General features: G+C 37.4%; 2 protein-coding genes across 2 annotated transcripts; one reads left to right on the top strand and one right to left on the bottom strand.

The window, feature by feature from the left end:
- Positions 1-845: 845 nt before the first annotated feature.
- Positions 846-10,990, bottom strand: LOC141813357 (protein GID8 homolog). Its single transcript, XM_074701309.1, has 6 exons — positions 10,811-10,990; positions 10,571-10,730; positions 10,353-10,459; positions 1,931-2,062; positions 1,475-1,631; positions 846-990 (listed from the first exon to the last, which is right to left on the bottom strand). The coding sequence occupies exons 1-6, from the start codon at positions 10,862-10,864 to the stop codon at positions 869-871; spliced, it is 732 nt and encodes a 243-aa protein (XP_074557410.1). The 5' UTR covers positions 10,865-10,990; the 3' UTR covers positions 846-868.
- Positions 10,991-11,683: 693 nt separating this feature from the next.
- On the top strand, positions 11,684-26,974 carry LOC141813709 (F-box/LRR-repeat protein 15-like). Its single transcript, XM_074701686.1, has 18 exons — positions 11,684-12,048; positions 12,161-12,746; positions 13,466-13,697; positions 13,782-13,914; positions 17,760-17,859; positions 17,950-18,147; positions 18,242-18,512; positions 18,592-18,690; positions 18,763-18,851; positions 18,937-19,036; positions 19,143-19,310; positions 20,421-20,573; positions 21,552-21,712; positions 21,788-21,986; positions 23,227-23,690; positions 23,783-23,846; positions 24,264-24,353; positions 26,389-26,974. Exons 2-18 carry the CDS (start codon positions 12,310-12,312, stop codon positions 26,458-26,460), a joined length of 3,030 nt encoding a protein of 1,009 aa, XP_074557787.1. The 5' UTR covers positions 11,684-12,048; positions 12,161-12,309; the 3' UTR covers positions 26,461-26,974.
- Positions 26,975-27,033: the final 59 nt, after the last annotated feature.

The raw sequence follows: 27,033 nt of genomic DNA, 5'->3' as shown, positions 1-27,033 counted from the left end.
ATTCTTCTATTCCCTAAAATATTTTAAAAGTATTTTAATGATATATTCTCGATAACATTTTATAATCTTTGTTTAATTACAATTTTGCTTAGATATTATAATAAAACTAACTTTTTTAAAAATTATTATTATTATTATTATTGACTTGACTGAGTCGGTTAATGTATGATGGACCGTGGACCCTAGTCAATCTTGTTGATCAAACCTTTGACTTGACCAGTTCTAACTCTCGTATTAGGGTGACAGGATTTGACAGGTCAATTTACATAAAATATGATGACAGGCAGATAGATTGATGAGTCCAAATTATAGGGGTTGATTGGTAATAGATGATTTTTCTTGATCTTGATCGTAAATTCCACTGATTTTGATAGATTTGGAGACTCCAAGCTCGCCATCTCTTGCAAGTTGCTCGTGGAGGTTTGCTAACCAACTCAGAGATTTTGACAACACTTCAATAGTAGTGTTAGATCTCAATCTTCTTCGCCGAGCACAACATAGTCGAGTGGGTTCTCGTCAGCCCCGCTTCGCCTGAAAGCTCGGTGGATGCGGTATACACTCAACCAACAAGCTTCATTTGTGACCATGAGGAACACTACCATACAAGCTTCATCCTTATGCTTTGCCTTACAGACCTTGAGTGCCCAGTGCTGGGGGCAACCCACAAGAGATTATAGCAGAACTGGAGAAGGTAACAGGCATAGCTGGACTGTGAAATTTAGAACGGAAAGTATCGACATTCGATGGACAATTACAATGCATATCGATACATCTACGAGTCACAAGCTAAACTTTCTTGCCGACCATACATGCGGGCAAGTAGAAGGCTTTCGTACGATAGTAGTGCATACGATAGGCTATAGATAATTCAGATTTCTGGGTCTTCGAGTGCCGCGGCTGTCAGGTTGTTGATCTTTGGGTAAACTGCCTTCTCGTCCAGCTGATTCTGAGCCCATATCAGCATCTTGAGCAAGCTTGGAAGCTTTGGATCTGCCAAAAGAATTGATTTGAGTCTTGCTCACATGAACTTAAAACAGTAGTCGAGTGTGAGAATATGATTGTGTGGATTTGAAAGCTCTGTGAGGAAAATCAAAATCCACATCACTGAGGTTTCTATGATTGAACTTACTAGAGACAAGCTAAGCAATGTTTGGCACAACAAAGGTATGAAAGGAATTCGAATGTGTGTTGAATTTACACATTGCAGCATTTTGTAGCAAAAGAAAGGATTGCAAATCTACATTTTCTTTTTTAAAAAATAAAATCTTAATGATAGGGTTTTCCAGGTTGCATTAGGTTTGTTAGGCCAATTTGAACAGTTTCCGGCAGACAAAATTAGAATGACTAGATCATCCATCATGAAGTATGGAGATTTAGGTTCATGAAGAGGGGATTTAGTTTTAGAGTATTCAAGTAGACGTTTTATTCTATAAGAAAACAACATGAAACTCAAACCAGAATCAAAATCACCAACCTTTCTCATGACTTTGGCTTGTCAATATGGCAGCATTAAGCTCGCTTGCAGTTTTCAGGCGTTGCGACACATCTAGAAGGTCACCGTAAGGACAATTCTTTACATCTTCAAATACCAAGAGAGATACCGTCTTCTCCAACTCTTCTAGGAAACTTTCCTGCCAAAATCAGTATATAATTGAAATAAATACAAAACTAGCACATTCTTTTTGCTTGCGATCAGAACCAGCAAATAAAAAAAAGATAATAAACTCGTTTAAAATTTTGTTTAGAAAACGAATATAGTACTTTCAACAAAACAATGCAGTAGAGCAACCACAACAGGTTCTTAGATTTAAGCATATGATCACATAAAATTACCAATATGAGTAGGTCAAAGGCAAACCTATTTTGGTCTAAGTTGGTCAAATATGATGAAAATAAACCTCATTTGATGTCTAAGCATAAAAAAACATACATTTTCTTCTCCTCTTGGCGCAAGCTCCTCTTGGGCAAACTCTAGAGCCTCCTCTATCTTTCCACTGCGAATCAGCTCAATCAATCTCTGCTGCTGTAGATGGAAATACAATTGAGGGTTGGTATCTAGAATCTGCAAAATGAAATATACCAAGTTAATAATATGTCAGAAAACACTTCATTTTACAGTACAATATATATATTTGAAATTATATGAATACAGTTTGGAAACAACAAATTGAAGTATGTATTCCAGAACAACATATTAGGTACTAAATAAAAAGGTTTGCATGAGAAGCTCAGATATGCACTGTGCACATATACTTCATTAGTCAAAGCAAGATCAAGTTAACTGGATGAATCGACCATTCTGTTGTTTCGGTCTTGGCTAAAATGAGACACTATAGTGTGGTTTCGGCTTGTGCCGACAAATGGTGTCGGACAAATTTTGCAGTCGCAGACAAACTCATGGCCACAGATGAACTTATGGACAAAGCTTGCAATCATGGACAAACTCGGGGTCGGAGATGAACTCGCATAAGAAATTCACGATTAACATTGAGATTTTGATGCTAGGCATTTTATATTGGGATGCCAACATGGATTACACCTTTTGACCTATTCGAGGTGATGTGCAATTTACATCAAAATCATGAAAAAGGCAAAAATAATTGACGTGGGGATCCCAATATACACTTTGTTGAGTTGACATAATGTCATAATGGCGCCCCATTAGCTCTTTAATGATGGACAAGAATGCAACATGTGCTTAGATTTTAACACAATTTGTGAACATTATCCACACGGTTTTAAAGAGTAGCCTAGGTAGCCGCCTAACATTTTAGCAGCCTCCTCCTTCACATATAAGGTATATGGTTCTTGTTAGGCGGTGATTCAAAGGGTGAGATAGATAGATCGATTAGGCAGCCCATGCAAATCGCGTTGACAACCTATCTAGGTGCCTAGTTCAGTTCATTGGGAAAAAAATGAGCAACTTAGTGAGGGATGAGTTCAGATAATATAATCCTGAACTAACTTCCTATGTTGAATGTATGAAAATAGATATTTTTTATATTTTGATATTGTAGTATGACGACACTAATTGCAAATTTGTTATGTGTTTTCTTGCAATATGGATTTATTATAAAGAATTGTGTATTTGATTTTTGTTTAATTAGTTGCAATGTGAAATAAGATATATTTTGTTGTTCTTATATGTTTAATATGTTTAATGATTTTTAGTATGTGTGCTTGCAATGTGATATATAAATTAAGATTCATAATTGTAAACTTGAGTGTCTAATCATGTTTTATATTGTAATACCAAGTCACACTGCCTAGATGCTCACCTACTGCCTTGAACTACTTTTTGACATCTTTGTTGAAGATGGCTTATATCTGGGCCGACATGGGGGCACGACTGCATTGGGAGGCACGACCAAGCCGTGTCGGCTATTGTGAGTTTTAAAGAGATGTCGAAAAACTCTGTCACACGACCGTGCTACAGGGCACTGCCAGGCAGGCTGTGCCCCAGGACATGGCCAGGCAGGCCGCGTTCGGATCTGTGGGAACAAGCACGCTCGTGGCATGAGCGTGCCCAGAAGCATGGCCTGGTTGTGCTTCTTCCAAAGGCATTGAGATTTACTGTTACTACTTGATATTTTTGATCTAAAATATCATATATTGCTTGGGTTGTATAAATAAGATCATTGTACTTAAAACACGCGAGTGAATTTTATTTTGACTTCTTCTTGGCCGTTTTGTGGAGTAGGCACCTCGCCGAATCACGTTAACTTCTTGTGTTCTTTCTTCTCTTGTTTTTCTCGTCTTCTTTTTTATTTCTTCATGATTGTTGCGGCACAATTACAACAATTGGTATCAGAGTCAAGGTTCAACATGTCTAGAATCTCTTCTGTGAAATTTGATATGATAAAGTTCGCCAGAACTAAAAATTTCAGATTATGATAGAGGAGGATTAAAGATCTGTTGGTGCAACAAAGCATGGTGAAGGTGTTAGGCAAAAAGAAACAAGACGGTATGAAGAAGACAGATTAGGAGGAACTACAGTCAAAGGCAGTGGCAACGATCGGACTTTGTCTAACGGATGACGTAATGTATCATATTATGGACGAGGAATTACCAATGACAGTTTGGTAGAAACTGGAAAGCCGATACATGCCCAAGTCATTGACAAACAAGCTCTATCTTAAGCAGAAATTATTTGAGCTTAAGATGTCAAAGGAAACAGATTTGAACCAGCATATCAATGTATTTAATCGGCTTATAAGTGATCTGAAGTGGGTTGATGTGAAGATCGAAGATGAAGACAAGGTGTTCATGTTGTTGAATTCTCTACCGTTATCTCCTACGTATGAGAACTAGGAACGTGGTGAAGGACTTGTGGTGAGAGGTAACTAAGAACATGGTAGGAGCAAGACTTGATATGGGTTAGACAATAATAATAAAGCCTGATCTAAATCGAGAAAGAAGAAGGAGATCACGTGCTATAAGTGCAGAGTAAAAGGTCATATCAAGTGAAATTGTCCAGAGAAAAAAAAAGTAAATGGAGAGAATAAAGATGGGTCATCAAAGTCAGCAAACATAGTGGAAGAAAAAAATTCAGATAGCGACGATGGAGATATGCTCGCTGTTTCATCTGTTTCAGAGCAATTGACAGATTCTTGGATTTTTGATTCAGTATGTTTTTATCAGACGCCTAACAAGGATTGGTTCGACACCTACAAGTCGGTTAATTCTGGTTCTGTTCTGATGGGTAACGATGCATCTTGCAGAGTCATTGGAATAGGAAATGTCAGAATCAAGATGTTTGATAGTGTGGTCAGAACATTGTGTGATGTTAGACAGGTACTAGATTTGAAAAAGAACCTGATTTCATTAGGCACAATGGATGGCAATGGTTGTTACAAATTTGCAAGCAAAAGACAATCTTGTGGCATATGCAACTGGGTCGTATGGGAGAGTGTAGGATGTTGAAACTTCATAAAAGGAATTTATTAAAGGACATCAAGACGTGCAAACTCGATTTCTGTAAGTATTATTTTTTGGAAAACCAAGTAGAGTGCAGTTCAAAACAGCCACACACAAGACGGAGAGAATTCTGAACTACATACATATAGATCTCTGGGGACCAACCAGTGTAATATCATATAGAGGACATCATCGACGATTACTCATGAAAGGTCTGGGTGTACTTCATGAGTCACAAATCAGAAACTTTCTCAAAGTTCAAGATGTGGAAAACTGAAGTAGAGAATTAGATTGGAAGAAAGATTAAATGCATTAGATCAGATACTGACACCGAGTATATAGATTTAAAGTTCTAGGAATTTTGTGATCAATATGGGATCAAGAGGCACTTCATAATTCGCAAGACACTACAACAAAATGATGTGGCTGAATGGAAGAACAAAACGATAATTGAGAAGGCTCGATGTCTCAGATTGAATGCAGGCCTTGCAAAGAACTTTTGGGCAAAGATAATAAACATGACGTACTTCTTGATTAATCGATAACAGAGGACAACACTAAATGACAAATCATTAGACGAGGTGTGGATAGGAAATCCGGTTGATTACTCTAGTCTGAGAGTGTTTGGATGTCCAACCTACATGCATGTTTCTAGTGAAGATATATCAAAGTTAGATGTGAAATCTAGACAATGTATTTTTTTAATTATCAGAAAGGGATGAAAGACTTCAAACTTTGGGACCCTATGGCAAACAAAATGGTGATCGACAGAGATGTGATATTTGATGAAAGAGCCATGTTACAGAGTACCTGGGGGAAGAGAAATGAATATCAGAAAATTGCAACAACAATAAGGATGTTGTGCAGATGGAGTTAGAAACCCATGGTTCTGATGGTGGTAACTCAAAGCACATGGAGCATCAGACTATAGCCAGAGATATGTCCAGACGTACCATAAAACCACTCACTAGATATGTTTTGAGGACTTGGTCTCTTATACGAATGTCACCAGTAGCGGTAGGAATGACAATGGGTTGGGTTTGGGTCGGAGTTCATATCTTCCACCCCCACTTTCATTTATTATATCCATCGCCACCCTCATCCTCATCGAGTATTTAACTTTCATCCTCATCCCCATACCCATCGAAGGATCGGATATCCATCCCCATCCCCATACCCATCAAAAGATCGGATATCTTTTGTACTAATAATTTTCTTCATTCCATCCAACTACTATCATTAAACAAAAGCATATTAAAATTAACATCATATCTAAAAAAAAGTATAATTCAACAAAAATAGAATAAACATTTATAAGCGATGGGAGAAACCAAGAAGGAGAAGAAGGAGAAGGAGAAGATCAGATGTATTTTCTTATTTTTACTTTAATTGGTTGCCGATGAAATGAAAGAAAAAAATTAATGTATATATATATATAATCGAGTATTCAAGGTCAAATATGAGTAATTTTATTAGACCTCCATACTCGTATTTGAAAATCCCATACTCGATTACTCAATTATTTAATTGGGTCCAAAAAATCCGTCCATATCCTCCTCGATTTGGGTCGGGTATTGGATCCTCTATCGAGTTCGGAGAAAATTGTCATCCCTAAGTAGTGGAGATCCTACTACTTTTCAGAAGGCAGTACACAACTCAGAGAAGGACAAGTGGATGAGTGCTATGGCGGAGCAGATGAAGTTTTTGCATTAGAACCAAACGTGAGATTTGGTGGAACTTCCTGACAGGAAGAATACTATAGGATGTAAGTGGGTATACAAGAAGAAAGAAGTCATATCAGAAAGTGTAGAAGGAAAGTTCAAAGCTCGGTTAGTAGCAAAGGGTTGCTCACAAAGGAAGGAAATTGACTATGATGAGATATTTTCTTCAACGGTCAGACATAAATCAATCAGGGCAGTGTTGGCTTTGATAGCAAATCATGATTTGCAATTGGAGCAGATGGATATAAAATAATTTTTCTTTATAGTAATGTGAAAGAACAGATTTATATGTCACAAGTAGAAGGACTTTAGTTAGCCCGAGCATTTGATTTGTAAATTAAAGAAGTCACTTTATGGGCTAAAACAATCTCCAAGATAGTGGTACAAACGTTTTGATTCGTAGATGATTCAAAATGGGTACAAAGATATAAGTATGGCTGCTGCATTTATGTAAAGAGCCTTGACGATGATTCACTTATCTTCTTGTTACTTTATATGAATGATATGCTGCGAAGAGTTTAACTAAGGTCAATAAGTTGAAGAAGCTATTAAGCAAAGAATTTGACATGAAAGATTTGGGTGCAACCAAGAAGATTTTTGGGATAGAGATACATATAGACAGAGTCTCTAGGAGATTATGGCTATTTCTGCGCATTTACATTGAAAAGGTGCTGGACAGATTTAACATGGGTAATGCAAAGTCTGTGAGTAAACCTCTGGCATCCCAGACATGTCAAAGGTTCCTTATGCCAGTGTAGTTGGTTGTTTGATGTATGTCATAGTTTGCACAAGACCTAATTTGGCGCATGCTGTTAGTACGGTGAGCAAGTTTCTTTCAAATCCTGGTCGACAACATTAGGATGTGATCAAGTGGATTTTTAGATACTTGAGGAATACTATATATTATGATATTGTGTTAAGAAGACAATAGAGTGATCATTCAGTTATAGGATATGTGGATGCAAACTATGTAGGGGATTTGGATGACAGAAATTCTATTACAGGGTATGTGTTCATTGTGGTGGGATGACCTATTTGTTGGAAGTCCATGATATTGCATTGTCCATTATTGAGTTATAGTACATGACAATAGTTGAAGCAGCAAGGAAGCATTGTGGTTTACATGATTAGTCAAAGAACGGGGTGTTCAACAAGGTGGAGTCAAATTATATTGTGATAGTCAATGCTATCTATTTGGCGAAGAATCAGGTGTATCATGCAAGGACCAAGTGTATTGATGTAAAGTTTCACAAGATTAGAGAGTTGACATCTTCTAGAGAAATACTACTTGAGAAGGTCCACACTTTTGAAAATGTTGCAGATATATTGACAAAGTCAGTTATTGCAGAGAAGTTCAAGCACTGCTTGAACTTGATCAATTTCTCTAGTTTCTAGAGGGAAGCATCCCGAACTCGGCGTTCCAAATGGAGGTTTTCGCAAATGCTCGTGTTTCTCCTAAGAGATGGATATTCGCCAAGGTAGAGATTGTTGAAGATGACTCATATCTGGGCTAATACGGGGCACAACCGTGCTGGGAGGCATGGCCAGGCCGTGTCGGCTACTGTGAGTTTTGAAGAGGTGTCGAAAAACTCCATCACACGCCCATGCCCTCGAACATGGCCTGGTCGTGTTCGAGTTTGTGGCAACGGGCATTCCTGTGCCACGAGCATGCCCAGAAGCACGGTATGGACTGTGCTTCTTCTGGAAGCGTCGAGATTTACGGGATTATTAATTGGTATTTTGATCCAAAATATCATGTATTGCTTGGTTGTATAAATAGGATCATTGTAACCCTAATATAGGTGAGTGAATTCTATTTTGGCTTCTTCTTGGCCATTTTGTGGAGTAGACACCTCGCCGAACCACGTTGACTTCTTGTGTTATTTCTTCTCTCATTTTTGTTGTCTTCTTTTCAATTTGTTCGCGATTGTTATGACATGATCACAACAATCTTGAATAGACTAAATATTTTTTTTCTAAAATAACAAAATGTTAAAGTTGTGCTAGGTTTATATATTAATCCATAACAAAATCCAACGTCCTACTTAGGTTGTAATACTAATATGATCATATGACCTAGTTTTTCAAATGTATCTCAAGCTTGATGGGACAGAGGAGTGAAATTATGTAGCAGAGGAGTGAAATTGCACAGCAATTGTAGCAATTTAATTATATTAGGGTTGACCGACTATCCAACCGCCCCGATATATTAAGACTGACCGACTATTTGACCAACTATCCAACGGGGCCACCCTGAGCCCTCCTTACCCTTCTCTCTGAACTACTGTAGCTGTCCTATCCTCTGACAAGAATGAATGGTGATTGACAAGAAAAGAATCAATGGAGAAGTGGTGAAGACAACCAAGTAAAGAGGACTCCCCTCCCCCTCCCCCCTCCCCCCTCCCCGGTCATGTAAGACCGATTCGTCAACTAACTTCCAATTGAGTTGAATAACCCGTCATTCAAATAGGGTATGGTACCTTTAGGTTTTTATTCAGCTACATTGACCTCTTCTTTCACTGAACTAGAAGAGTAGAAATCCGCTCTGGAACTTCTTCCTTTCATTTCAGAGTCCGTGGCACCAGCCTTTTTTGGAAATCAGGGTAAGCTTTTCTTTAAATAATAATAACGGATCAACACTAAGAATCTTAAATAGAACTAATGAATCTTCCTTTGTAGGAACTTTACTATAACTCCTGAAGTAATGTCTTCTCATGACCACTTGAGCCTTATATTAGATGATCCAAAGTCAAACAAGAAGATAATTGAAGCTATAGACATGGAATTTTCTGAAAATTATCCTTCAACTATATCATCTCTATGATTGGTATTTTCCTGTTTAACAATGCATATGCAAAAAGACAACACATGAGATAGGACTATGGTTACAGCAGTCTCCATTGATTAACTAATGTTCTATATGTACCAGATTATAGAGTGGAAATATTAAGAAAGTAGATTAGCATTATGATAAAACTATGCAACAAAGGAAAAAAGAGTATTAGCAATTACACAAGCTGAATGACTAGAAACTATGACAATTCTCACAATGTGAATCCTAAACCCATGCCGTCAACCAATCTAAGGATGTGGAAATATTGTGAAATTCACATTCCAATCTCCCCTACTACATCTCAACAGAAACATAAATGATTATTGGATTCATATACATAGTCTAGCAAGCTTCCCCTGTTTAAAGATGCCTCGACAGGTAAGTTTTTGTGTTGCTAACCAACCATGCTTGGCAACCAATCTCCATCGGAGTCAAGGAAAAAGAAGGTCAATCTGAAGAGTAGGCTAATAAAGTTCTTAGCTGATATATATCCACCCAACACGAAAGGTTTAAGAAAATCCTGGTTACTGTATGTCAATAAAAGTAGAGACATTAATTTGGTATTCTTTATCAACAAAAATGAATGTAATTTTGCCTAATTTCACACGCCTTCATGGATGAATTTTATATGGTTCCCTAAATTACCAAGGGTGAGAATTCCTACAATATATGAAGGCTGCAAGTACACAAAAATCAATTTTCAGTAGGTTCAAATACTAGCATGAGTGGCATCATATAACAACAATTAGTCTGACCTAAGTCCTAACTTATCTATGAAAATAATTTTTTCACATTGATCCATCTTCCTTCTCTAAGTTAGCATCATAAGATTATACTGGCAAATAATTAAAGAAAGGTGCAGTGACAAACTTTGATCTTACCGTGGGGTTCAAATCATTAACCTTCTCGATAGCATCCTCGACGTTCCCAGATTGCAGAGCCTGTTTCACAGCCATGCGATCAGTTATCGTGCCGAGGTCAATATCCGCTAATCACACATAAGGAAAATCAAGTCACCCGATTGACAATTATCAATAGAAGAATCAAAACAAAAGCTAAGAATAAACTCAAAATTCAATTTTTAGCATTCAAAAGATACGCTCGGTGCCGGATTCAATGCGGAACTTCTCGGCGGCCTCCACATATCCTTCGGTGACGAGGAAGTTCATGACAAGCTTATTCATATCCTCCTTCCTTATCTTCACCTCCTTGAGCTTCCGCTCCCATTCCTCTCTCGTAATCACCTTCTTCGACATCAGCTGCAATACGGATCGAGTCAAGAACCGAACCAACCCTAACTGGCTTCGCCGAGAAGGGGAGATGATGAAGGCAAAATTACTGGGGTCTCGGTCGGATTGAAGCGTCCAAGGAGGTAGTAGAAGTGATGGGACATCAGAATATCAGATCACCAGCTCACGGCGGCGCAGCTGATCCCATCGGAAGCGCGAGGAAGAAGCGGCGGTGCCGCGGTCGTGGCGGCTGCGGCTTCGTAGCCCAGACACGTGAAATAGTGCTATTGGAGCTGGGACAAATGGATAAATGCAGCACAATTTATCATAATATAAAATTTAAAAATTAATAAAATCATTTATTTTTTTCTAAGAAAAAAAATAATAAACTAATGTAACATTAAATAGGCGATGTCTGCACTTGAGTAATTTTGTCAATTAAGATATTTTGTTTTAATATATTTATTAATAAGTACTTTTTTTGTTATTAGTATTTATAAAATAAATATTTATAATTAGAAATTTTAATTTAATCAATTTAACTTGTGTGCCTACTTTGCACGGGGCTCACGGGCTCTCGTGCTGGGGACGAGGGACACCAGCCACACTCCACTCCGATAGGTTCGACAACCGAAGACCAAACAGCAAACTCCTTTTCCTCGACTGCTCTTTGTCTCCACGAGTAAATTACTCGTGGGACCCGTACAGCAAGGCGAATGATTCGTCGCTTTCGACGTACACGTGGATTTCTCCATCCTTCGGTGTCCGTGCAGAGACACGGGATCTCTGTCCTGCGGATGGTTAGGCTCGATGAATACGTTCAACAGCAACCGCTCGTTTTCCACTACTCGGTAAGCCCCACGTCGAGTTTATAACCCGGGGTGGGACCCGGGGTGGGACCCATCCGAGGCCGCGCGTGTTCCTTCCTGTCTGGGAGATGATCCACCGGTCGATTCCACCACTTCGCACAACAAATCCAGACGTCGCCCTGTCTCTCCCTCTCTCTTCTTCCCTTCGCTTCTCGAAATCGATGACTACGAGGTTTCAAAAAGCGAGCGAGAGGACGAACGGCGCGTCGATTGTCGGAAGAGGAGAAGAAAGAGGGGCGATTTCCAGATTCAGATTTATCATTGCAATCTGATCCTCTGCGAGGTTTCAGGAAGCGAGCGAGAGGAGGAGCGGCGCGTCGACTTTCGGCAGGCGAGAAGAAAGAGGAGCGATTTCCAGACTCAGATTTATCCCCACAATCCAATCATCGTCTTCCGGATTACCGATCTGAGATAGTCGCGAGGGATCTACATTTTTGGTGATATTTTTCGCTGTTGCACCCCTTCTTGTTTTTCCAACGGTAAAGATCGCGAGCCCTTCTGGTACAAATCGTGTTTTTTTCATATTTCCCCCCTTGTTTTCTGTCATCTTGACGGATATTTGTTGAGTTGATGAAAATGTTGTCATTTCAGGCTCGGCGTTGGTGTTTTTTGGAATTTGCGTTAGGGTTTTTACTGTTAAGATAGGGGGAAATCAGCGATTGCTCAGCTATGGCGATCTCAGATGTTGGGATAGGATCTTAGCTTTTTTCTTTTGCTGTGAGTGGGTGAAGGGCTGCAACATGGCGGATGAGCGCATGAAGGCTGTGGTCGAAGAAGATGAAGTTGAAGATGGTGGTGGGGAGGTTGGGTTGCAGGAAATGGTCGAACGCGAGGAGGAAGATGATGAATTGGAGCTTAGCCTCTCATTGGTCAACCAGGGATGGAATGCAGGGTTTACAAGTGGTTGGCCTGCGAGGAACGCATCGACCTGGTCAGAACAGGGTGCCGGGAGCTCCCTGGATGTCAAGAGATCAGGACGCGTTAGGCAACTGGATACTGGAGAAGGGACGAAGGACTGGGGAGAGGTGGGAGACTCTAGAGAGAGCTTGATGGAGACTGAGCCTTTGCCTCACATTAGTCCTTTGTTTGCTGACTATTTGGATATGAAGATGGGAGCAATCTTTGGCAGGGATAAGGATGCCCAGCACAAGCGGCCTAAAATCTTTTCCAACCAACAGTAATTCTTTTAGCGCCTTTTCTCTTTCCAAAAATGTATCTTCCAAGATTCCTTCTCTTTCTGGTTATTTTATATAACCTTCATGCTGATCAAAATGCCATTTTCTCATGTTTTTACACATTTCCTCTAGATCTTTTGCCTGTTGAAGTTTCTGTTTGAAATATGAACTGGACTAGTTTGGGGCTATTAGAATTTATTTGCGCTCTTCAAACTTCTTTACTCCTTGCAATGGTTATATTTCTTTATTTTAATTTGTGTTGACTGAGCATAAATCTGAGGCCACATGATGGAAATGTTTGTAGTATGTCCATGTGAAAATGCACATTGATAACTTTCTATCTGTCATCCATCTCAACCGTCTCATGTTTAAGCCTTGATATAGAAACAGTGGCGCTCCTTATATTTGCTGCCATGATTATACAGTTGCAATGAAGTTGCACTGGGGTTTAGCAAGTTCTTTTCCCATGGAAGTGGATGGATGGAGTTTAAACCGATTATCTTCTGGTGTTTATTTGTTTTTTTGTATGCCCATTTATATTTGCCATGTCTATGTGATTCAGGTTGTCTACCACTCTAAAGTCTATTTTTTAGTGTCATCATGTTTGGAAATTTGTTGTCATAATGTTTATTGCCTTGTCTTTTAGTTATGTTTAACTCTTAATACTTCAAACATGATTTTCTGTTCACTCTTGCACCCCTGATTTTTTTTCTTTGATCAGTGAAGTGCCTACCTCTTCTGCTAAACCAGTTTTACCAGCAGACATTATCGATTTCATGACACTAAGTTCATCATATCGATCTGCTGAAATGAAAGGTCAGACCTCAAACATTCAATCAGATGATGGAACCAACGAACCCAATGGCGGGGCTACTTATAGGGATAACATAGGCACTAGAAATGCTGAAGATGTAGAGTTCAGGATGGATCTATCAGATGATCTGTTGCACCTGGTGTGTCTTGGACTTTTTTTTTTATATTTCCACTCACTTGAAGCCTTGAACTTTGATTCATTATGAGTAGGGTATATTTTGCAGGTATTCTCTTTTCTAGGACAAAAAGATTTATGCAGAGCTGGGTCTACATGCAGGCAGTGGTTAATAGCCAGCGCAAGTGAAAATTTTTGGAGGTGCCTAAAATTTGAAAATACAAGGATCTCCCTGCATAACTGTATGATTTCTTCTCTTTTTCTTGTTGCCCTATAATGTTTGCCTCTATTAACTAACAAATGAGATTGGCAAACATGATCTATTATCTGACTTGAATATCATCCACCTATTTTTACCAAAGTTACTTTTGGGAACTATTTTTTCTCTGATATGTGAAAGCCCATAGGTCCAATCCAACCCAAAATACCGATGTTTGGGCCCCTCTTACGTTTAAGCAAGCCCAATAGGGCCTTAGTAATGCGAGACTAAATAGATGAATCTCTTCACTTCCTTCTCTCTCCTGTTCTCTGTGATGGGTGTGGTCCAAGTCCCTTGAAACATGTACTAGGGTGAGGATGAAAGCCTTGTCGAGCTTGGATCATGCTGCACGATGAGGCACTATTGTCAAGTCTAGTTGTTTTCCAATGCAGCCTTGATTAGGCAGTAAATTTGGATCATGCTGCACAATGAGACCCTATTGTCAATGCAGCCTTGATTAGGCAGTAAATTTCATCCAAGGCTGAATATTGATGAGATCGATAGCAACTTAATAGAATTTTGATCATTTAATCCAACTTTAAATGGTTCGAAAGCAGAAATACTAGAGCCCCCTTTCCATTTTCTCTACTTTCCTTCTGAATTGAAAAAGGCCACTTTGCTTGATGAATTGTTTGAAACGCTTTTTATTCCATATGATTTGATATGAATTGTATTTTGTATGATATTCATAAAAAAAGGAAAGAAAGCTATTCAGTAATCAAATTTGACTTATTAAATTAAACCTCAACCTATTAATTTAAAGTTAAATCATCGTAAAGAAAATAAAAGACGAACCTTATGCCACACAATGGTGGATAGGTTGATGGAGAGGGAAGCTAGTAAGTCATGTGACAATGTTGAACATAAAGAAATTTTATTGTGGGCTGACTCAGAATTGGTACCCTTGTTGATTCAGCAAAACAAGTCTTGTTGTGTCGAGTCTCAAATTTGCTTCCTTTCTCCTTCATATTTTTTCATCCAAGTAAAACCAGTATTACAGTCAAAATTGAGGGGCATGGTCGAAGATGATTGTCCCATTGTCATAAGCAATCTACAATATTTTGTTTTGTTCATTCTAGCACAATTCTAAATGAACTGAAACAGACAAGATTCTGTAATTCTTTGATCAATATGAGATATGGATTTATATGTTTGTGAATCATGACAAGTCTGCCCCATTGATGATATGGTGCTATTAAATATGGCATTATATAAATGTTAGGATATAAAATATTATTCCATGTAGGTAGAATATTGTTAATCTATTTTATGATTTTTCAATTGCATCTTACAAGAATACAACCTTGAATTGCTATCTGCTAAACTTGAGTTCTAAATATCAACCCGAAGAAACACATGAAATCAAACAAGTTTGCATTTCACTTTTCTGCTTACATGGTAAAGATGTGGTAAATTAATTTTAATTCGTTGCTGAAGTTAAAGGTCAAGAACGTTTAGTTATATGGATAATTTAGGGACTGGATACTGGATAACTTGTATTGTCAGAACCATAATGATATTTTCAAAATGATGTAGAAAATTCTACTGCAAATGATTATGATAACTTGTTGATTGCCAGAACCATAATGATAAGAATATCAGAAATGTTTGTTTAGCTGTAGAAAATTCTACGTGGAAATAATTGTTGATTTTGGCTTACATATATAGCTTTGTTTGTCTTGTGTATTTATACTATTGAAGAATACCTAGATCCTTGTGAAATTAATATTTTGCTATGCATTGTGAAGCCATGTCAATGGTAGCATGTCTTTGTCTCATTGCAAGGCACATTTTCAATTTAAGATATTCTTTCTAATGCATACTGAATAAGCTTTGTCCATAAAGTAGCATGAAAAGTATACAAGTATGATTATCTGGATAATGATAGTTGTGCACGTCCGATATCAAGGAGTGAATTCATGTTTTGAACAACACTGGATGGCACTCTCATGACATGTATTACAATGGAAAATCAAGAATATATGCAATTCTTAGCATGTATTATGTGAATTGTTAATATCATCTGGGAATGCACATGATGCATATCTTTATATATCCCATTAGTAGTATTTTAGTAATGATTATAAAAAAGCCATAAAAAATTGATCTTGAAATACATTCATCAGTTTTTGAATTACACGCGGTACAACTAAGCCTTTCTAGCATAATTTACTATCCAATGAGAAATTATGTTACAATATTATAAGCATTCGTAAAAGTAAAATAATTGAAGCCACTATTTGTTAATCGAATATCATCAAATATTTTTGGACTTGATCACTTGTTCCAAGTTTGGGTTCAGTTCCCAGGCGGAATGAGATATGCTGGCTAGCATAGGCACAAGGGCACAAGTGTCGGGCAGTGTGTTGAACACCATAATAGGAGAGAAATGGGGAGGTGGGAAGGAGGGAGAGAATAAAGATACCTTATCATTTTGGGACATCATGTTGAAGTAGAAAGAAGTGTATGTCAAAAAATCTTGCAGATGAGGAGAAGGGGTAAAGAGTTGGATGACACAAGTCTTGTGTTCAAAACTCTCATCGTGAATCCCTCATTGCATAGCCCTTGTCTCGTGAGAAAGCCCTCACCTCCTCAAGGAAGGTTGGATCTGGTTCAAAGTCGATGTTGCTTGATCTTGCTTGGTCTGGGGACACTAAGATTCCATGGAGGTTGGAACACGTGTGACTTTGTTGTTGTCGTGGAAATGTGGAAGCCTCACACGATCCTTCCAACATCACAAAATGCTCATGCACCTTGTTGACATTATGGAAACCCTTGCTCTACCTTTGCCCTTGTCATAGTTGTGCCAGGGTCTTGAGGATGTTCCAGGTGCTAGTCCAGCGGACGAGAACAATAGATTTTGCCTATGTCAATTGGCAAATGAGATATTTTAACAATGGTTCAAAGTATTGCTAAGAATCTTTGAATCGGATTTACACAGATTATGTGCATTGAGTTTGTTTTATCATGAAAAAGTCCAACTGCCAAGCTAATTTTTAGTGGAGGTGTGTTCTTCCTGTTCTTTTGTTGCAAGACATACTTTCCTCTCATTTTTTAGAAGAAACCAGTTCCTGTTTTGTCTGGTTGTGGTTGGCATGTTCCACTTGATAATTGACATCTGTGCTGCGGTTGAGCCCATCTCACTATTGTACTAGTTTCTCTATTGTCTTGGGTCTTCATGAACTCAGCATAACAAAAATAACTTTGATACATCCTTTAGGAAACAGAATAAGATATTTGCTACATACCAGGCAGCTTTCTTATCGCAAGGCAGCTGTTAAATCATGGTGCATTAAGCAATTTTAGTCTTAAGAAATTTAGAAGCCTAATCTAGGGTTCCTCTGTCCTCTTCCCTTGTCTCTTTCAAAGTTACAGTTTTAAACAGTTTTTTCATAGAACATTCCAAACTTCATCAGTGGAGGATCCATTGAAGGAAAGGTGATTGGAAGAGTCAAAGTCCACATTGCATATTGAGGGAAGATAGGTAACATAGAAAACCAAAAGAAGCCAGCCTGATCTAGAAGTTCGTTTTCCTCTTTTATGAAGTTTCCAGTTGAAAACTCTTAATCTGAGGCTATTTGCAGTTTCCATACTTGACCATCTAACATGTCTTTGGATGGGATATTTAATATTGTGTGCACATGGAAGTGATAGGTCTGCGAGGCTTCTCCCCTTACTTTGGTTTTCAAATCCAGATGTTATGCTAGTGAGAAATCACTGTTTGTTGGCTCTAAATAGTTCCTCATAAACCAAATGATATTTCGAACTATTTACCTTGTATTGAATTTTGCTTTGCTCATCAACTGCTAACGAACCATTTCCTTGCAGTTATTGCTATTTGCAATCGTTACCCTAATGCTACTGAAGTGAATATGATTGGGACACCAAATGCTGATGCACTTGTCACTGCTGCAATGAGTTCTCTGAGGTCTGTTTTACCATTCTTTTTGACTTTGACTGAAATTTTAATGATTTACTCAGAGTTGTCCCTTACATGTTAGTTTGCCATAATTCACAGGAGACTTGAAATTTTAATCTTAGACAAGGGGCATTTCAGTGATGGATTTTTTCATACATTGACGAATTGTCCTGCATTAACCAGTTTGAAAATTTCTGATGCATCTATTGGCAATGGTATTCAAGAGATTACTGTATACCATGAAAATTTACACGAGTTGCAGATGATAAAATGTAGAGTTCTTCGAGTTATTGTCAGGTGATTATACTGCCAATTGATCAGTAATATTTTCTTTTTCCCTAAACATATTGTAATATATAAAATAATTATTTCGCATAACATTACTTTGCAGATGCCCTCAGCTACAAACTCTGTCACTGAAGCGCAGCAGCATGGCCCATGCCTTGCTTACTTGCCCACAGCTACATTTGCTAGATTTATCTTCCTGCCACAAATTATCAGACACTGCAATTCGAACAGCTGCTATGTCCTGTCCTTTATTAGCATCTTTAGACATGTCATCTTGCTCTTGTGTCACTGATGAAACCATACGTGAGATAGCTTCTACCTGTCCAAACCTATGCATTCTTGATGCTTCAAACTGTCCAAATATTTCATTAGAGGTTAGTTTTTGAAGGCCCTGATATTTTGTAGCAATACTTCTAAGTTGTGCTTACAAGAGCTTGTGTTTGGATTTTCAAGTCTGTGAGACTCCCAAAGTTAATGGATTTAAGGCTTGAAAGCTGTGAGGGAATAATATCTGCTTCTATAACTGCAATATCTTACAGTCAGACATTAGAGGTTAGAGGCATACAGCCTTGTTCCATTTAGTGTGTTTCATTTTGTTAATTTTCTCACCTTGAGATATTGCAGTCACTGAAGCTTGATAACTGCAGCATGCTTACTGCCATGACACTTGATATGCCAAATTTGCAGAGTATAAGTCTTGTACACCTGCGCAAGTAACGATTTCTTTGCTTTCTCTTCTCCTTTTTGATTGTGTTTTTTTCTTTTCTATAACTAAAACTAAAGTTGCAAATGTATTAGATTTGTCTATTTAGATTTGCGGAGTCCTGTGCTCAAGCAGATCAAGATTTCTAGATGTTCAGCACTCCAAGACATAAGTATTACTTCGAATGTTCTTCAGGTTCACTTTCTCTTTTCTGAAACTAGAATTTATTTTCTATTCTATTATAAAATTCTATTGAAGTGAAAATGATTTTGAAAGTATGACTCTGATTCTTGTTATGCAGAAATTGGTATTGCAAAAACAGGAAAGTTTGGCTTATCTGTCACTGCAATGCCAAAGCCTGCTAGAACTGGACCTCAGCAATTGTGATTCCTTGACAGATTCTCTTGAAGTTTTCAATAATGAGGGAGGTTGCCCCAAGCTGAGGTCATTAATTCTTGACAATTGCCAGGTCTGCTGTTTACTTAGATCAGTGTTTTCATGACGATATTGCATTTCCGTGGTTCTTGACAAATGTCAGTTCTGCCTTGTAGTCATGCCAGTGTAGTAGATAACAATATTGAATTCCCATGAAGATATATGCTTTCTAAGTATTAAATGTGTTGTAGACATTGTGCTACTGATATACATGTTATTCTAGGTGCAATATATTGTTTCAATTATAGGTACCAACAGAATAGAAATGAAGTAGCTTGAAAATTCAAATGATCAGAGCATGAAAAAATAATGAAAAGAAGATAACATAACTGAGAAGAAGATAGCATAAATATTCTGTGTACGTCTTTAATGTAGTGAGAACACTACATTATATATTAAAGAACATGTGCAATCGACCAGCTTATGGTATATTTGCATATGTGTTATGTGAATGCATGTACATGTGCATATGCTATCATAAGCAATTATTTAACATTAATTGTATTTGTTAAAATGGAGTTCAAGTAGTTGTTGAGAACTTGGTAAAAGCAATTCAAAAAGATTAGCTACACATATCATAGGTAACAAAATGCAACATGAAATGCAAATTTTGTTAGAATATATAGTTTACTTCCACATGGGATATTATACTAGAGAGCACCTCAATAAGGAATAAGATCTTGTGTTTCATTTGCATTCTTCCATTATAGATGCATGTACCTTTGCTAAAGTTGATTGCCTAACCACTTCTCCAAAAGCTGTTAGTTGCCATTAGGAGGGTCTGGACTTTGGATATGTGAACCTATATCACTTACAAATTACAATACTTGGCTTCTTATTTATGAAGATATATATACTTATCTGGCATAATTGATGATGTTACTACTGATATATGGCAATCTAGCTGTTATCTTGAGCATTTTGTTTTGGCAATTTTGAAAGGCTTGATTCAATTCATGATGCCCATTTCCAAAATCCTTATTACTCACCTTTCAACTTTAGTAGTTAAGTATTTTGTTTATATGTCTTCATCCATCAGAATTATGACTGGTGTTCTATTTTTGGTTTGATGTTATGTTGTAAATCATGTTGAAAAATAACTGGCTGGTTAATATTTATTCATTGACGGTTTCATTTTGTCCAGAGCCTAACTATAATTGACATCAAAAGTTATACTTTAGTCTCCCTATCCTTGGATGGGTGTCGTGCCATCACTGCCCTTGAACTGTCATGTCCAAATCTTCAAAAACTAAATCTTGATGGTTGTGATCACCTTGAAAAAGCTTCGTTTTGTCCGGTATGTGATTGTTGTCGATTCTGCTATTTGTTTCATGTAATCACTTTTATCAAGTTTTTACCAACAGGGAAATTTCTCTGCATATTCTAATGATCATTGTTAGCAAAAGATCACAAGTTTTTTTTTCTAAAGTTTCCAGTTTATTTTCCTTTTTTTTCTGTAGCTTTTTTAAATTTATAAATTTTTATATGTTAAGATTATACATTTTCTATCCTGTATGTATTGTGAACTAAAAGTCAAGTAAGAATCTGTCTTTTTTATCAAGGTAAGTGTAATATCATTTTAGAGTGGTCTTTCAGATGTTTCTTTTATAAGAAAACAGAACCCAAAATGCTTGAATCTGCACATTTTAAGCATCAATAGAGTAAATTCTCTGTTGCAAGCTTTATTAGAATTTAACATCAGAACAGATCGTTGAACAAGTGCAAAGTGCTCTCAGCTGTTAAATGTTAGATTAGTTATTCTGATAATCTAGTTGGCGTTGTTAATTAAATCTTGTAACTCATTCTGAGTAATTTTTGGTAATGCAGCTGTTAAAATCCTGCAGAGGTGATAATTTTGAATAACTGACGCTGATTAATTATTCTGATAATCTTTTCAGTCTTGTTGATGAAATTTTAAGCTCATTCTGGGCAATTGTTTGGTTTGCTGAATCTCACATAGATGACTATTTTCTGAATACACTACCTGTTAGAATTTGGAAACTGATGCTATTGCTTATTCCTCCTTACAGATTTACTCGATCATGTTTCACCTAGCTATTATTGCATTTTTTTTTTTGCCTCACAATGTTTTGAGTTTGATGCTTTGCTGCTACTTTGGATGATTGCTGGGGACTTCTTTCCTGTTTTTTTTTTTTTTAATATATTTTGGTAAAACGGATTCCTAGCATGTCTTGGGCATTCAGTCATGTTACTAAATGGCTACAGCACAACACCTTTCATATGCCTTGATATCAATCCTGACTCTTTTACTTAGGTTGGCCTTGAATCGCTTGATTTGGGTATCTGTCCACGATTATGTGTTCTGTGGATTGAAGCACCAAAAATGCTACGGTTAGAGCTTAAGGGCTGTGGCGTGCTGTCTGAGGCTTATATTAATTGCCCTTGTTTGGAGTTTTTGGATGCTTCCTTCTGCAGGTTATCTACTGTCAGTTTCTTCCCTTCGAATGGTTGTTTTCTTTTAACTGAACTTACGTTTAGTCTGTTTTGCAGGAAGTTAAGTGATGAATCATTGTATAGAACAGCAGGGTCATGCCCACAGATCAGATCTTTGGTCCTATCATCATGCCTATCTGTTGGGCCTGATGGGCTATCTTCCTTGCATATACTTCGACATCTAGCTTTACTGGATCTGTCCTATACCTTTGTGACAAACTTACAACCTGTTTTTGACAATTGTTCTAAGTTAGAAGTAAGTTTTTTTTAATGTTTTCTCTTAAATTTGTATCTTTATTTTGATTCATATTTGTGATTTTGATCTGAGCTGTTTGCAGCCATTCATATTGGTTTCCATGAATGTACCTGATACAAGTTCAAATTGGCCACTTGTATCAAAGTAGTCGAAGTGTGCACCATTTGAAATTTACTCTAAGATGTATCATGCCATTTATATCAAATCAGTGGAATATGGTATAAATGTGTTCAGATGAAAGAAGACTTTGAATATCAAAGCTAATTTCTTGACACAACCCAGGGTATTCTTTCACGTACCAGAAAGTACCCTCACCTAGTTACAATTTGTTGGAAAATATCCACAATTATGATAGTAGAAAGTGTGCGCCATCAAGAATTTACTATAATATGTCTCATGTGGCTTTGAATATCTATGCTACTTCCTTGTCATGGCCCAACATATTCTTCCACGTACTTGAGACTTGAGAGTACTCCACCTAGTGACAATTCATAGTTATGATAGTATGAGATGAGACATGCTAAGCTAATACTAAACAAAATATACATTTTATTCCTTTTAAGTAGAATAACAAATTTACTAAATGCAAAACAAAACATTTTGTATAAGTGAGACCAGGAGAGGAGAGAGATTTTGGGATAGAGAAGCCATTTTTGAGAAGAGGGGAGGAGTGGTGCTCACTGACTGTTCCAATAGACATCGCCTGCACTTGAGCGGGAGATTGGGACACGTTGCAATGTGAAGGGAGAGGAGAGGTGCGGAAGAATTGGGAGAAATGGGTTACATAGAGAGAGAGGAAATGGAAAGGAATTCAAGTAATTCTAAGCAACTAAAAACTCCACTAAATTCAACCAGACATGATTGAACCAGTTTTTCCTAACATCAAGTTGATTCAGCCCCTAAAACTAAGTAAAGTAAGTTCAAATCAAGCTTGATTTGAACCTTAATCACCAGACCTACTTGAAGGACTAAATCAATCCCTAACTAAACCTCATATGGTCCCCAACACTCAAATTATTGGTTTGGTTTAGCTTGATTAGTCAATAAAATTTAAAATTAAATTATGACATGGAAATTAAATGGAAATAAAATTTGATATATAACATTTCTTTGCCTGTAAGCATATTTTCTATTTTCACCTTTTCAGCCTCGCAATATCATTGAGATATTTTGTTTAGTTATAAATCCAGTTGTATGCTTGCACAAATAATGATTCTGTTTTTGGGATTTTAACATGCAGACATTAAGGCTCTCTGCTTGCAAGTACCTCACAGATTCTTCCTTGGGTGCCCTTTATAAGGAGAGTGCACTTCCAGCCCTACGTGAATTAGATTTATCATATTCATCTGCTGGGCAGTTTGATATACTAGATATTCTCATTTATTGTACAAATTTAGCTCATCTGAATTTGAATGGCTGTGCAAATATTCATCAACTTGTCTGGAGCCAAAGTTATTGCAATTTATCTCAAAAGTTTGACAATTTCTGTTCACCTTCCATATTGAAAGATAGTGACAAGGATGTCTATCTGAAGACTGGCCATCTGCTTCAAATTTTGAACTGCACTGGTTGTCCAAACATTACAAAAGCCCTTATTTCTTCAAGTGCCAATCGTTTTTATTTATCTAAAATAAACCTTAACTTATCTATAAACCTGAAGGAGGTAGATTTGGCATGTGGCAGCCTCTGTATACTAAACTTAAGGTAATACTTATTCTGAACAGTTTGGTCAAGTAAATGGTTCTTGCTATGTCTCTCTCTATACCTTGCTGACACATCTTACACTGTTTGTTTAGTTATTGTAATTCCCTGGAGTTTTTGAGGCTCAAGTGTCCAAGGCTAAACAATCTCCAGCTTCTGGTAAATGATTGTTTGTGATTATTCAGATTGACAATACTATAATAAGAGGATTTTGTGTTTGGTTTGGGAGAGGGGGTGCCTGGATTTAAGTGATTTTTTAACAAACAGTTTGTTGTCGTTAAGTGATGTGTTTTCTCTTTAGTTTTTTATCTTCTAATGCCAATATTCCAGAAAAGAATGTGCCAACTTTGATTTGGCAATTTATTATGATAACATATGGGATTTGGGTGAGAATTTTTTAGACAACGTGGTGATATATTCCAAACAATCTTTCATCCATTGCATTAGGGTACCATAAATTTACTTTTTGCATATGCCATAACAGCATAACTAAACTTGCAGATTATATGATCCTTTTTACAATTTATCACTGGATTCTTGTTCTGCTTTTATTTGAGCATTTTCTTTAATCTACAGGCTTGCAGCATGCTAGCTGAAGAACAGTTGGAAGCTGCAATATCTCAGTGTCCTACCCTGGAAATTATGAACATCGACTTTTGTCCTAAGGTTAGATATGATATCTACCTCTTGGTACATTATTTGATATCATATCTACATCTTGGTTATGTTTTTCATAGACTCAATGTACAAATAGAACTTAGATTAATCATGTTTGCAATGAATTGGTATTTGATAAAATTATAATTTTCCGCTAATATAAGCTGGAAATTGGGATTTCGTAATTATATGTTCATAAGCACCAAAATATTGATTGGGGTTCCCAGGTAATAAATCAATCATCATTCCTGTATTAATGGTGGAAGAGATGGATAAGAAGCTTTGGGCAGATGCCATTATGTTGTGTTATACGCGCACCCAATATACACAATAATTGATAGACATCAGTTGAGATATGGTTTGAAGAGAGATAGAGAGGATAAAAAAAGCCTTATGTTAGAATATTAGGTTATTAGTGTTGTGGGTTTAGACCCATGTAAGATGTTTAGGTTTAGGGTTCATCATGAGCCTATATTACATGTAATGGGTATCTTTCACAAAACAATCTTTTCTCTCCCACCTTAGCATCTTATTCAAACCGTGACTTTATTTCTCAGTTTTCATGTTCCTCTTTGGTTCGAGAGGCACTACAATCCAGATCTCAGCCTTCCTCTGTTGGAAAATTTCTTTCCTTGCCTTTGTCCTCATGCTGCTTAACTACCGTGAAACCTCCCTTTCGATCCAGGAAGACAATTTGTGATCTCCCCTCATCTCCTTCTGCATTGTGTTGTTGTCAATGCCATTGCCTTTGCCATGTAAGTTCTCGTTCTCTAGCTAGCTACATCTTTTCTCTTCCTTTCTGATTCATTTTATTGATGCTCTCTTCTCTGCAAGCTTCACTAGTCCTCTTCCCTTGCTGATGCTGTGGCCATTAAGTCCCTGCACCAAGCTTTGCTTATACCTTTCTCCTTCAGCCCTTCTCAAGATTGTTGTGGACTATACTAGAGGAATCCTTCACATGTGAGGTCTTTACCACCATGAGGAGCACTTAGGTGCCTGATGCAACCATAGATCTGCACTGAGAACTACTACATTTCAATGCCACCACTGTTCCTCTTTCTGTGAGCAGGGAAAATTGCAAATCTAGTGTTGACCCTGGACCAGCCCTATACTACTACAAGCAGAGAAGAGTTCTGTTACTTATTTCCTCAAGACATACGGGTCTGCTTGTCTTCCTTTCCATTGGATTTCTCATAATTGATCTACATCTTCTATGTCTTCATTCAGCATTTCTTGATTTCTTCAAGCTTTCAGTATTTCTAGGTTCTAGCAATGATTTCTTAATTCCTCTTTCAAATAGCAACTTCTTGCTTCTTTGTAATCCATTTTCTTCCGATGCTTACTATGTCTTATGAGATGCAATCTTCCATCCTGTCAAGACTCAAACAATACATTTTCTTCCTGCACTCTTTCAAAGCAAACATCTTTGCTTTCCATCTTTTCCACAAGTACTCTTGTTAGTTTTCCCCCACTATTCCAATTTTTGCCTCCTACTATATGAACTGCAGTAACAAATTCACTCGAGAGACGAATTTTTGGAGTCTTTCGTCATTCAGCAATATGCATGCGGGACCAAAGAAGGAATGCTTGCTTTCTGTCAACTCTTTCTGAAACTTAGCTCATCGGGTTGCAAAAAATATGCTACTTCATCTTGGGCAATGTCTTAGTCTATTTTTTTAAGTTTATGTAACAAGCTGTATTTAAATAGTTGCTTTGCTTCAACTTATGGGGAATGTCAGAGGTATTAGATTCTTAGTGGAGCTAAAACCATGCTTGTTGTTTTAGAATTAGAGATTATGTTTGAGTCCTATATATACATTTACATTGGCGAGTTTACAAAAACAATTAATACAATCTCATTTCTCCTACTTTTAACATCTTAAAGGTTAGGAACTGCCATTTAGGTTTTCTAATTTAGTGATTTATCTCTTGTCTGTACCTCAATCCAGATATTCTAATTGCTGCATGGTGAACTGTGATCCTTGTTTTCAGCTTTAAGAGTGAAAATTTCTTTGCATAATACTCATGGTGTTTTCTGTGGCAGATACACAGTAAAGATTTTTATAAATGGCATGCAATTTGTCCCAGTCTCAAACGCATACAAAGCTGCGAATAGAAGTTGCTCAGCAGCATCCGGCAACAATCCTTTTTGAGTGTAGCTAGTAGAAGTAAGCAGATTGTTGTCTTCGAGGCCATCTATTTTGTGCTATTTTGTTGTAAATTTGAATGCCACTTGTTGTTGCTCTTTACAAGTCTATTAGATGTAGATGGACTGTCATGCTTGCCTTTTAGCTTCCATACTTGCCGGACCTTTTTTCACTGTTTTTTTTCTCTCCTGTAGAGATGGTGGTAGGAATAACATGTATTATTATGATGAAGTTAGACAGTTCAAGAACCTTGTAGTAATTGAAAATCTGAAACTGAATGCTTGCCCTGGAAAATAAAACTACCATGCAGTAGTCTGCATTTTGTTTGATTAGGAATCCGGGATTCGACCTGGCTTCGATCATTCTGAGCGACACGAGGCCTTCTCGGGGGGTTCTTTGCGCAAGATAGGTTTGAATGCCTGATGGAAGCTGGCCTCTTGGTGTACTTCAAAGAATCAGCTCAAACCAATCAGTCTAGTGTTTATTTTCTTAGTTCCCTCTATCATTCAGCAAGTGAAACCAGCATCTTGAATTTATGGAAT

The sequence above is a fragment of the Curcuma longa genome, chromosome 20, assembly GCF_044706935.1.
Source record: "Curcuma longa cultivar G26 ecotype Majalengka, Jawa Barat chromosome 20, ITB_CL_G26_1.1, whole genome shotgun sequence".
Taxonomy (NCBI): domain Eukaryota; kingdom Viridiplantae; phylum Streptophyta; class Magnoliopsida; order Zingiberales; family Zingiberaceae; genus Curcuma; species Curcuma longa.
This window is presented reverse-complemented; position numbering and strand designations above follow the sequence as displayed.

Coding starts and splice junctions, on each gene's coding strand:
- LOC141813357 (XM_074701309.1), bottom strand. CDS start 10,864: ATGTCCCATCACTTCTACTACCTCCTTGGACGCTTCAATCCGACCGAG. Junction 10,731..10,810: donor TCAATCCGACCGAGACCCCA/GTAATTTTGCCT, acceptor TCCGTATTGCAG/CTGATGTCGAAGAAGGTGAT. Junction 1,632..1,930: donor CGCCAAGAGGAGAAGAAAAT/GTATGTTTTTTT, acceptor TGATTTTGGCAG/GAAAGTTTCCTAGAAGAGTT.
- LOC141813709 (XM_074701686.1), top strand. CDS start 12,310: ATGGCGGATGAGCGCATGAAGGCTGTGGTCGAAGAAGATGAAGTTGAA. Junction 17,860..17,949: donor GCTGCAATGAGTTCTCTGAG/GTCTGTTTTACC, acceptor CATAATTCACAG/GAGACTTGAAATTTTAATCT. Junction 19,311..20,420: donor TAATTCTTGACAATTGCCAG/GTCTGCTGTTTA, acceptor CATTTTGTCCAG/AGCCTAACTATAATTGACAT.